Below are 13,275 nucleotides of genomic sequence, written 5' to 3' on the forward strand. Positions count from 1 at the left end.
CTAATACATGTAAATGTTCCAAAGCCTTTGGAGTCTTCTATAAGGTATTTAGGCTATGCTCCAAATAGTACCCCTGTGACCTAAAAGAATAATGTTAGCTTTCTAAGATCTCTAAATCCTATCCAGGTAGAGGCTTGTAAATCCGGAGACTTGGCTCTAAGAAAATGAAAAACAAATCCATCCCTCCTGCTGTCTATTATCATTCCAAGAGGGTGTCATTTACTGCAATGTAGAGCTGTGTGCTATTGAAAGGAAGGAAGGAAGGAAGGAAGGAAGGAAAGGGATGGAGGGAGAGAGGAAGGAAGGAAGGGAGAAAAGAAAAGAAAAGAAAGCTCATCTGTAGGTTCCCTCTAGGCATATCATCGCTGATAATGTAATCTGTTAGAAACATGATGCTATTATTACAATATTCTTTACTGGGGAAAAGTAGGTGTCTTCAAAGTAGGCCTGCTTCATTTAATTCAGTCTGATTAGGTTATCATTAGTGTACATTTCCTCCTGGGTTATTAGTGGCTCAAGGGAAATGGCCTTTATTTTACTTCCTCAGTCTATGCCCACAGCATGCAGGTTGGCACTCTGTACGTTGTAGGCAGTTTATAAAGGTCTCCTGACAGGTTAGCATGTTGGGAGCAAGATCCTTTGCACATATGTGGCCTTTTCCTTTATCATCACCTCTCCTAAGTTGGATAGGATTATCTCCCCTTTAGAGCTGAGGGAACTGAGGGTCAAAGAGATCAAATAGAACCTTCCCAAGACCAAACTTGGGAAGCCATCGCAGAGCTGGCAAGTCTGTACCCATTTGCTTATACTGTATCGTCAGCTCTTCCCAGGTACCTGGAATCTCACCTATCATGAATCAGCATGAAGGAAACCTGAACTTACCATCAGAACAACTTTCTATAAAAATAACTCACCTTGTAGTCCAGATATTAACTTGACGAGTTAAGGCCAGAAATGCCCAAGTGTCTGATCAATTTTCCCTTTATTGATTTGCCTGTGTAGTCTGTAAGAGGGCTTTTGCTCAGTAAATAGCAAAAATGGAACAAAGTGACAACATACCCAACCAAAATCAATGCTAAATCATTAAGCCAATGTTTTCTCTTTTCTATTCCCTATTGGTGGAGGCTTCATTAAGTAAAGTCTATACTAAAGTCCACTCCTATACTGAAGAAACAAATGGGGTGCTTTCTGGTTAGTTGGTTTCCAGACTTTAACATATCTAAGTAAATTTCAGGGTTAACTATTTAGGGATGTTTATTAGGTGGGAACACAGACATCAGTCTACAAGGGAGATTCACAGATTTTGAACTTCTATTGGGAAAAGAGCAATCTATGTAGAAGTTCATCATTATTGTCACCATAATTTTCTTCATCCTAGAAACTATCACTCAATCGAGCCCTTTGTGCATCCAAGGCATTGTGTAAGCACTTGATATCCATGATCATGTTTAATCCTTACCATTGCCTTATTCTATGGATTCTATAGAGGTTTAATTACTTGCCCAGCAAGGTCTATAAAACTGGAATGTGAATCATCAGCTTCCAGCTGACTCCAAAGTCCATCATTGTATACTAAAGGTTATCTAACGTTGTATACTAAAGGTTATCATTAATTCAAGTTTGAATTAATCACATAAGTGACATAATCAAGATATTATCACCCAAATCACCAACAACATGTAGTATCTAAAGAATATCTGGCTGATCATCATTTTAGAGATGAGAGCACTAAGGTTAGGTGAGGATAAAGGGCTTGTCCCAGGCCACACTGATGTATGACCACAGAATCAAGAGTCCAACTTGAGTCTTACACTTTCCAGCCTAGTGGCTTTTGCACTATATGCTTCTGTCTTGCATGATTGAAGGGGGCCCTAAGTGAAGTCTGAGTGTGGCAAAGTTTGGAGACAGGAATGTGTTTGTGGAAGAGCAGACTAGGGGAGCACTCACTTATTATCCTGCTGCAGAGAGATAGACTCTTGTTCCCAGAGCCACCTAACTGGGAGGTGAGAACAGCATGTGGAATGGCAGCCTTAACAGTGGGAGCCTGGCTAGCTGTTGCCAGGTCTTGAGGAGAGGATCAGACCAAGAGTGTTTTAAGAGGTGTATTCATTTCCTATTGCTGTCATAACCCATTGCCACAAATTTAACAGCATAAGACAACACAAATGTATTAGCTCACAATTCTGTAAGTCAGAGGTCCAGGGAGAGGAGGCTCAACTGGTTTGTCTGTTCAGGGTTTCCCAAGGCTGCAGTCAAGATGTTGGTCACCCTGGGCTTTTATCTGGAGGCTCTGGGGAAAATCTGCTTCTGGGTTCATTTAGGTTGCTGGCACAATTCAGTTCATGTAATCATAGGACTGAGATCTCCATTTGTTTATTGGCTGAAAGTCTTTCTCAGCTTCTAGAGGCTGCCTGCATTCCTTGCCTCCTAGCTCTTTTCATCTTCAAAGCCAGCAATGGTGGGTCAAGTGCTTCTCAAACTTTGAATCTCTCTGATTCTCCTTCTGCCACATCCCTCCTGCCAGAGAAAGTTCTACTTTTAAAGGTCTCATGTGGTTAACTTGAGCCCATCTGAGTAATTCAGGATGCTCCCCCTATCTTAAGGTCTGTAACCTTCCTTACATCTCCAAAGTCCCTTTTGCCATGTAACATAACATATTCACAGGTTCTGGGGGTTAGGGTGTGTACATCTTTGTGGGGGCAACTCTGGTAACCAGAGGAAGACACAAACTGCTGACCATGTTTGAGTGTTTGGTTTAGTCGTAGTGAAGTGCACACAGCATGCACAGCCATGTGTAATGGAACCTGGACAACATGCTTTGTCCACCTGCTTCTGCTCAGGCTCCTCAGTGAAGGTCGGTTCACACCCTCCAACCCCCATGCGCAACCAGTGTCTCGGGGATTTTATTTATTTATTTATGACACAAAGTCTTACTCTATTGCCCAGGATGAAGTACAATGGTGCGATCTCGGCTCACTGCAACCTCTGCCTCCCAGGTTCAAGTGATTCTCCTGCCTCAACCTCCTAAGTAGCTGGGATTACAGGCACACACCACTATGCCTGGCTAATATTTGTATTTTTAGTAGAGATGGGGTTTCACCATGTTGGCCAGGCTGGTCTCACGCCTGTAATCCCAGCACTTTGGGAGGCCGAGGCAGGCAGATCACGGGGATTTTATTTTTAAGATGTTCTTTTGAATGTCTTTCTTCCACCACAGTTTTTAAAAAAGCCCAGTTCCTTTGCTTTCCATCACTTTTATGTTAGTCCTGTGTGGTCCTTAGGAAATTATTAATAATGCTTGCTATCTGTCTGGCAGCTTCTCCAAAGCATTTCATACTCACCATGTTTCATGAGCCCACTAACCACTCTGTAAGGTCAGTAAGATGATAATGATGATAATTGTTACTATTACCTCTATTTTATAACCTTGGAAAAGAAGGCTCTGAAGGGTAAATAACTTGTGGAAGGTCATATAGCTGAGGCGCAAGAGAGCCACACCAGTTACAAATCTCAGCTTCCTTTTACCATGCCAAGCAGCATCCTCTTGCCTCCTTCTCGCTTCCTCTTTTTCCCATATTTCAATTAATTAATCAGTTTAATTACCCTGTTCTACTCTCTTTTCATCATCTCCACATTTCAATTAAATTGTGGTGCCACAGGCTGGCTGCTGAAAGCTGCCATTTCACTCCTATAGAGTAGTTATGCCTGATTTTTTTTTTTTTTACAGCTTTATTTGTTTTTAATCCATGCTGAGCACTGTACCCAGCTGGATTCAATTCATAGTCATTGCACCCAGAGCCCAGATTCTGTGGGAATGTGAATTTTACAAAGTGTGATCTGATTAGTCCTGCAGACTGGAGATGTGTGGGAGGTAAAAGCTCTATAATAAAAAACGTTTGGGCCAATGGCCTTTTTCTTGAATGAGTTTTAAGGCAATCAAATGAAATAAAGCCAAGAGCCATGGGGAAGGCCACCAACTTAGCTGAGGAAGTCTAATTTATGAGTCCATATAAGGACTAAATCATTGAACATAGACTAGTGATAGATGCTGGTGAAACACAATTAACTTTGAATTAAAAAGCAAAAAACAGAAATGTTAAGAGGCAAGCTGGTTGCTCAATTTTTTTATTTTTGGAAAAAAGAGAAAAACAGTAATAATAGCCAGCATTTCCTGTATAGCAGACAGTTCTAAAGACTTTATATATGTATTAATAAGTTCGTCATCACAACTCTACGAATTGGGTATCATTATCATGCCCATTTTATAGATAAGGAAACTGAGGCTCAGCAAAGTTAAATCACTTGCCCAAGGTTGTGCTGTTAATATTAACAGAGCCAGGATTTGAATTTAGGCATTCCAGCCCCATAGTTCATGTTGTCAACCACTGTGTCATGCTGCTTCTCTAAAGCCCATCATCTCACTATATTTTAAGTATATTTCTTTTGGGGCGGAGGGTTCCCTTTGGGAGGAGGGTCCTAGAGCCACTGTGAGATTCTTTTCAGTTTGACCCTTTGGGAGTTCTGAAGGACAGCCACCACCAAGCAGAGTTGGGATCATGGTGAGGCTGGAACAATGCTGAGAATAAAGGAGATAGTGAAAGAGAAGTTTACCATTATTTTTTAGTTTGGAATTGATTGGATACATAAATAATATTATCTTCAGCTGAGAGTTTCACTGTGATGGTTAATTTTATATGTTCAACCTGGCTGGGCTAAAGGATACCCAGATAGCTGGTAAAATATTATTTTTGGGTGTATCTGTGATAATGTTTCCAAAAGAGATTAGCATTCAAATCGATAGACTTAGTAAAGAAGCTGATCCTCCCCAGTACAGGTGGGTACCATCCAACCCATTGAGTGGAACTAGAAGATGGAGGAATAGTGAATTTGCTGCTGCTTGAGCTGGGACATCTCTCTTCTTCTGCCCTTAGACATCAGTGCTCCTGGTTCTCTGGCCTTCAGACTTGGACCAGGATTTGCACTGTTGGCTCATAAGATTCTGGAGGGCAAGAAGTCCCGCAATCTGCAGTTTTTAAGAAGGAGGCCTAGGAAACCTGATGGTGTAAGTCCCATTTCCAGTCTAAAGGCCTGAGAACTAGGAAGGCCAATGTCTAAGGGCAGGAGAAGATGGATGTTCCATCTCAAGCAGACAGCAAATTCACCCTGCCTCCACTTTTTTGTCCTATTCAGGTCCTCAATGGATTAGATGGTGCCCACCTGTGTTGGTGAGGACCAACTTCTTTACTAAGTCTACAAACTCAAACACTAATCTCTTCAGGTAACAACCTCACAGACGCACCCCAAAATAATGTTTACCAGCTATCTGGACATCCCTTAACTTAGCCAAGTTGACACAGAAAATTAGCCATAACATTCACTGAAAAGAATACATTGCCATGTAAATATATTGTTTAAATTAGGAAAAAAATAAAGCATGACCAAATTCCATGTGTTTTCAGTTAATAAATTTAGAAGGTATTTTTTCCACTAGTATAGACACTTGAGGTAGTGCTATCATTTTAAAGTTTGGTGTGGTTTTTGCTCCTTCTAGTGTTTTTCTGTGAACAGTGATTGGGAACTGTTCACTTGGAAGCCAGATGTTTTCATCAGCAGAAGTCAGTGGAACCGAGGGACCAGGGAGATAGCCAGAGAGAAAACTGTGGCTGAAAACCACTTTTAGGAGACTGTTGTTTTCATTGACTTGGCTTCATTAGAGTGACACGTGTGTGTCACGACGCCCTAGCACCATGAGAACCATGGAGCCAGCTTAAAAAGAGATCAATGAAAGCCAAAAATCCTGCTGCCTGCTGAGAGGCTGCTCAGGGGAGGTGGGAGAGGCAGGAAGCAAATCATGGCATGGAGCTCTCTGTGCACAACTCCCAGGGTGTGCTGCCAGCAACCCCTCCCCAAAGTTAATTACAGCTAGAGCTCTTCTCTGACCTCAGATGTTTTCCAAACACAAAATGAATTTTTTAGAACCTACAGAATGTAAGTTAAGGTCTCTGCTGCTTGCTTTAAGGGACTGTTGGAATCCTTTTCAGAGCTTTCCAGCCTCGTTAGGACTGCTTGGTCATTTATTATTGGCATGTGGGTGGACATCTAACTCACAGCTGCTATTTTACAAACAGTAATAATATTGAGGCCACTTGGTGAAATCAAAACAACACTAGAGTTCTGGCTGTCTTCTTTCCATCTATAAAACAAGGATATCCTGAGTGCAGTGAGAGGGCCTGGAATGTGTGGTATGATAGTTGTGGCTCTGCAGAGACTTCCCTCCTGTGTTTCAGGGCAATGCTGACATGCTGTACCCTTTGGTCTTGCCTTCCATGTACCACAGGATCGATAAACAAATAAGCAGGTTTCGGAGATGGTTACCTAAGAAGCCAATGAGGCTGGACAAGGAGACACTGCCAGACCTGGAGGAGAATGACTGCTACACTGCCCCTTTCAGCCAGCAAAGGATCCATCAGTGAGTGTTCCATTTTAAAGCCCTGTCTCACTAAGGATGTGCAGCTGTGGTAGAGCCTCACCCTGCACACCTTTGATTCCTCGGCATGAGGAAGGAACAGCATAGTGCCCTTCTCCCCTAAAAGTCTTGTGAGTGTTCATATCCCTTTTATTTCAGTCAGGGGGAGATAACTGCTGTAACCAACAATCCCTGCATCTCAGTGGCTTAAGATGATACAATGCTTGCTCATGTGTGTGTTGGGTAAATGATCTTCTCCACAGAAAGGCAGTGACCCAGGCTCTGTCATTCTCATTGCTCTGCCAACCCCCTGTGCACGGAGCCCCCTGCAGGCTCATCTGCATCTAGCCAGCAGACAAGAGGAGTGGCCTACACCTTTTCCTATTGAAAAGAGGGTTTTTTGTTTTCTGGTTTTTGTTTTATCTTGGTTCACTTCTCAGTTCCCCTTTCTTCAGCAATTCACTGGGTTGCCTTAGGAAAAGCCACATCACCTGGCAGCCCACTTGCTGACTCATCTGTCAGACTGTCTCAGAACGGTTATTTGTCACTTTTGACATGTGGGGAGGAAAAACAAGTTGGCTAAGTAACTGAGCCTGTGAGGAACTGCAAAAATGAAAGAGAATTTACCCTGAAGCTTCTGAGATGACAAGAAATGATGGCTGGATGCAGGGCAGGGCAGGCAGGAGGACAGAAAAGCCTGCTGCGTGCTGGAGACTGTAAACAATAGGAGAAACACAGCCTCTCAGTGGAGGTAGAGATCAGGTCATCCCCACCTCCCTTGCAACAAGATCAGGAATTCCAGGCCCTCCTGCTCCAGCAGTAGTGACAGCCTCCATAAAAATGACTTACCTGGAGGGAAGAAAGGGGTGATGGATTAAAAAAAAAAAAAAAAGGTTGCTGATTTTGTGAGAAAGTAAACCAGGCTGAGTGCGGTGGCTCACATCTGTAATCCCTGCACTTTGGGAGGCAGAAGCAGGCAGATCATGAGGTCAAGAGTTTGAGACCAGCCTGACCAACATGGTGAAACCCCATCTCTACTAAAAATACAAAAATTAGCTGGGCATGGTGGTGCACACCTGTAATCCCAGCTACTCAGGAGGCTGAGGCAGGAGAATCATTTGAACCTGGGAGGCGGAGGTTGCAGTGAGCCAAGATTGTGCCATTGCACTCCAGCCTGGGTGACAGAGCAAGACTCCGTCTCAGAAAAAAAAAAAAAAAAAAGAAAAACCAAAAACGAAGGTAAACCAAATGGCAGTTTTCAAGAAGTTGCAGGGAGTGCCAGGTGGGGACATATTTCAGCAACAGAAAAACAGTTAAAGTCTGTGGAGCCTGCAGGGCAAAGGGGAAAGGAAAAATCAAAGAATAGATGTTCTGAATCAAAAATGTGTAATAGTAAGAGCAGTCTAATGCAGGAGAAGCAACTCTGTAAGCCTCTAAAATAGCCGAGCTGATCCCCACAGGTCAGATTGAAGCCAACCCAGCTGCAGTATGTGAACATTTGAAAGGGTCATTGAAGCAAACATGAAATTCACAGACTGGCCTCAAAATCGTAGTTTGATCCTCGAGAGAAAGTGGGAACTGGAAGGGACATAATGTTAATTCAGAGATCAGGGTGTTTTCTTAAGAGAAAAAGACAGAAAAAAGCTGATACGTTCCCACTTTTAATTTAAACCTCTACCATGTCTCTCTTGTTCATCTTGGAAGTTTTTTAGACAACGAGTTGTTTCCCTAATTCTTCTGGAATGATGTCTGGTTTACAGGCAGGTTTTCCTTGTGCTTCTACCTGTTTGTGATAGAGTTCCTAGCACAGTGCAGAAGGGTATCACAAATTTTGGATGATGGATGGATGGATACATTGATAGGTTCCTGGGTGGATGGATGGATGGATGGATGGATGGATACGTGGATGGGTCACTGGATGGATGGATGGATGGTTGGATGGATGGATGGATGGATGGATGGATGGATACATGGATAAGTCACTGGATAGATGAGTGGATACATGGATACATCACCAGATGGATGGATGGGTGGATGGATGGATGGATGGATGAATAGATGGGTGGATACTGTATATGGATAGGTCACTGAATGGATGGTTGGGTATATACATGGATAGGTTACCAGATGGATGGATGGATGGGTGGATGGATGGATGGATGGATGCATGGATGGATGGATGGATGGATAGATGGATACTGGGTATAGGAGTGGTTGTGTAGGTGTATAAATGAATAGAGGAATAAATGAAGTAAGCAGTATGCACTCTGGGATTTTATTTCACTTCAAAGGGAGAATATATGGGATATAGGTAAATGGAAGAAAAAAATGATGAATGAATATATGGATAGATGGATGGATAAATTAGTGAAGTATGTGATGTGTGCTCTGGTATTTTGTTTCACTTCAAAGGGTTATAGGTGTATGGAAGAGGAGGGTTTCCCACCTCCTCTCTTCATGTTGTTTATATTCCACAATGTTCTTGCTTTAGAACAATACTTCTCAGTGTGATTCTTAAAGTCAGAAGCCCTTGGACACCCAGTAGAATTTCTAGGGGCTAGAACTGAGAATCATATTTTTAGAAGTATTTAAAAATATATAATAAATGCGGGATGATTAGATTAGGGATATTCAGCCATCTCTCTCACATATTTGAGAAGCCCTTTTGACATGCTTTGGTATTAATTTGTCAAATAATTGATTTATTCAATAGTCACTAATTTAGTGTACACATCTTGCCAGGCACTGTCTGGGTACAGAGGATATAAAGATAAACAATACGCAGTCTGGACCCTGGTGTAGTAAAGATGCAGACTATTTTAAATAACTGTAAACAGTATGATGGGTGTGACTTAAGAGGGGGAATACTCAATTCTCCAGATTTGGAGGGAGGTTGGTAAGTGATGAGGATTGATCATGACAGAATGCTTGATATGGGTCTTGAAGGATAAGACTTGCCCAAGTGAATAAGGGGGGAAAGCATCCCAAGAGGAGACAGTAACGTGTATATAAATGAACAAAGGTGTGAAACAGGATGGAGTGTTTTGAGGAACCACAAGTAGCCTTCTGTGAGTAAGAGCATAGGTTTGTGAGGAGGACCTAGTGTTGTTTGAAAAAAGAGAGTGATCAATGGAAGATGAGTTATAAAGACAAGAGAACCAAGGAAGAAAAAGCAGAGGACAGCTGGAATGAAGCAAACCGAAGAACCAGACCTCAGTGGGACCAAGAGAATAGAGGCAGTTTTATTGTGTAAATAAGAGGTGAAAAATTAAATAAGTGTCTTGAATTTTATGGGTGGCGAGGATTTATTTCTCTTTGAAAATTGCCATGTCACATAGATAACATCCCTCTGATGGGTGTGTAAAAGTATGACCTGAAGAATGCTGGCTGTCAAATTGGAAACAATTGTTGGGTACAATCAGAAAAGAATTACCTAAGGATGTTTTGAGAGTGACATTAATGGATTTAAATTAATCAGAAGTAGCTGGTTAATAAGCTCTGGGAATTATAACATGATATTCCTGGCTTTCCAAATATAGTCCAAAATCCCATGTGACTTCTTAGTTTTCCAGAATGTTTCATATTGTGTTTTTCTTGGAATACGAGCTAATAATAGAAATTTAAGTGTGTTAGGGGGTGAGGTGGGAGGAGGGCATGAAAGTAGTAAAAAAAAAAAAAAAAAAAGAGAAAAACATTGCAAGTTTAGTAAGTGTTTCATCAGAGACATTTCCCACTGAAAAACCTTCCAAGATTTTCCAACCTCCACCCCCAGTTCTGGTTGAGGTGTACTCATCTACGTTTTAGTAATATTTTTCTTTTCCTGAACCAATATTACCACCCATTTTAATTACTTTCTCCAAGACTAGAGACTCCTTGAAAGACTGTGCCTTTCTTAGTCATTTTTGAATCCCATAGTAAGTGCTTAATAATGATTTTTTAAATGAAAAAATAAATGAATAGATAGAAACAAAAGTAGGAGAATCATGTGAGTAAAGAATAAAGGTGATGTGAAGTTAGCTGACTGCACGCTCATCTCAAACCAAATCCAAGATACCTTCTTTTCAAATGTAGCCTACCTCCATTGTTCCCTGTCTCAGCAAACAGCACTAATATTTGTCCAGTTGCTGAAACTGGAGTCTGGAAGCTATTCTAGACACCTCTGTCATCTCTACTTCTTACAAGTTATACATCTCCACGGATTGATGATTTTACATCCTAAATATCTTTATACTTCAGACTTTGTCATTGTATTTCACTTGAAATCCAGAAATAATATAACAGGTCTCCCTGGTTGTACTCTTGTCACCACCAATCCATTCTCTCAAGTGCATACTGCATGGTGTCTTCAAAATGTGCATCTAATCATGTCACTTCACTCTCTTTAAAAACTTTGGAATAGACACCAAAATTATTACTATGACTTATAAGCTCTCAAATGCCTACCTGCACTGCCATCCCCTCTCCAGCCTCATCTGCCTCTCTTGCCTCCCACCCTTCATTTGTTATGATCCAGACACATGCAACCTCTCTCAGCTCTTTGACTATACTCTGCCCCAGGACATTTGCACATGTTTCCTGTCCTAGAATTCTCTTCTGATTCCTTCCTTCTTCACCTAGTATGCTGTTATTCATCTTCCAGAACTCAACTCCAAAGACTCCCACTATGGAAGCCTCTCCTGACCCTCTCCCGACCCTCTCCCTCCCCACCAGTCCTTCCAAAGATTGGGTGTCTGTTCTATACTGTTTTAGTTAATGTTTCCTAGATAACATTTTTTTTTAACAATTGAAATGCTATAATTATTTGCGTAGCATATGATTTTTTTTTAAAATTTTTTTTTCTTTTATTATTATTATTATTATTATTATTATACTTTAGGTTTTATGGTACATGTGCGCAATGTGCAGGTAAGTTACATATGTATACATGTGCCATACTGGTGCGCTGCACCCACTAACTCGTCATCTAGCATTAGGTATATCTCCCAATGCTATCCCTCCCCCCTCCCCCCACCCCACAACAGTCCCCGAAGTGTGATGTTCCCCTTCCTGTGTCCATGTGTTCTCATTGTTCAATTCCCACCTATGAGTGAGAATATGCGGTGTTTGGTTTTTTGTTCTTGCCATAGTTTACTGAGAATGATGATTTCCAGTTTCATCCATGTCCCTACAAAGGACATGAACTCATCATTTTTTATGGCTGCATAGTATTCCATGGTGTATATGTGCCGCATTTTCTTAATCCAGTCTATCATTGTTGGACATTTGGGTTGGTTCCAAGTCTTTGCTATTGTGAATAATGCCGCAATAAACATACGTGTGCATGTGTCTTTATAGCAGCATGATTTATAGTCCTTTGGGTATATACCCAGTAATGGGATGGCTGGATCAAATGGTATTACTAGTTCTAGATCCCTGAGGAATCGCCACACTGACTTCCACAAGGGTTGAACTAGTTTACAGTCCCACCAACAGTGTAAAAGTGTTCCTATTTCTCCACATCCTCTCCAGCAACTGTTGTTTCCTGACTTTTTAATGATTGCCATTCTAACTGGTGTGTGATGGTATTTCATTGTGGTTTTGATTTGCATTTATCTGATGGCCAGTGATGGTGAGCATTTTTTCATGTGTCTTTTGACTGCATAAATGTCTTCTTTTGAGAAGTGTCTGTTCATGTCCTTCGCCCACTTTTTGATGGGGTTGTTTGTTTTTTTCTTGTAAATTTGTTGGAGTTCACTGTAGATTCTGGATATTAGCCCTTTGTCGGATGAGTAGGTTGCGAAAATTTTCTCCCATTTTGTAGGTTGCCTGTTCACTCTGATGGTAGTTTCCTTTGCTGTGCAGAAGCTCTTTAGTTTAATTAGATCCCATTTGTCAATTTTGGCTTTTGTTGCCATTGCTTTTGGTGTTTTAGACATGAAGTCCTTGCCCATGCCTATGTCCTGAATGGTAATGCCTAGGTTTTCTTCTAGGGTTTTTATGGTTTTAGGTCTGACATTTAAGTCTTTAATCCATCTTGAATTGATTTTTGTATAAGGTGTAAGGAAGGGATCCAGTTTCAGCTTTCTACATATGGCTAGCCAGTTTTCCCAGCACCATTTATTAAATAGGGAATCCTTTCCCCATTTCTTGTTTTTGTCAGGTTTGTCAAAGATCAGATAGTTGTAGATATGTGGCATTATTTCTGACGGCTCTGTTCTGTTCCATTGATCTATATCTCTGTTTTGGTACCAGTACCATGCTGTTTTGGTTACTGTACCTTGTAGTATAGTTTGAAGTCAGGTAGTGTGATGCCTCCAGCTTTGTTCTTTTGGTTTAGGATTGACTTGGCAATGCGGGCTCTTTTTTGGTTCCATATGAACTTTAAAGTAGTTTTTTCCAATTCTGTGAAGAAAGTCATTGGTAGCTTGTTGGGGACGGCATTGAATCTGTAAATTACCTTGGGAAGGATGGCCATTTTCATGATATTGATTCTTCCTACCCATGAGCATGGAATGTTCTTCCATTTGTTTGTATCCTCTTTTATTTCCTTGAGCAGTGGTTTGTAGTTCTCCTTGAAGAGGTCCTTCACATCCCTTGTAAGTTGGATTCCTAGCTATTTTATTCTCTTTGAAGCAATTGTGAATGGGAGTTCACTCATGATTTGGCTCTCTGTTTGTCTGTTATTGATGTATAAGAATGCTTGTGATTTTTGTACATTGATTTTGTATCCTGAGACTTTGCTGAAGTTGCTTATTAGCTTAAGGAGATTTTGGGCTGAGACAATGGGGTTTTCTAGATATACTATCATGTCATCTGCAAACAGGGACAAT

At 41.2% G+C, this 13,275-nt stretch overlaps 1 protein-coding gene across 4 annotated transcripts in view; it reads left to right on the plus strand.

The window, feature by feature from the left end:
* ANO4 (anoctamin 4) overlaps positions 1 to 13,275 on the plus strand; it is a 425,083-nt gene that overhangs the window by 270,316 nt on the left and 141,492 nt on the right. For all 4 annotated transcript variants that reach the window (XM_054444369.2, XM_063646628.1, XM_063646629.1 and 1 more), the window contains one exon: positions 6,338 to 6,469. In XM_054444369.2, the coding sequence (XP_054300344.1) occupies positions 6,338 to 6,469 (132 nt within the window). The remainder of the gene's footprint in view (positions 1 to 6,337; positions 6,470 to 13,275) is intronic.

The sequence above is a fragment of the Pongo pygmaeus genome, chromosome 10 (assembly GCF_028885625.2).
Source record: "Pongo pygmaeus isolate AG05252 chromosome 10, NHGRI_mPonPyg2-v2.0_pri, whole genome shotgun sequence".
NCBI classification, from domain to species: Eukaryota; Metazoa; Chordata; class Mammalia; order Primates; family Hominidae; genus Pongo; species Pongo pygmaeus.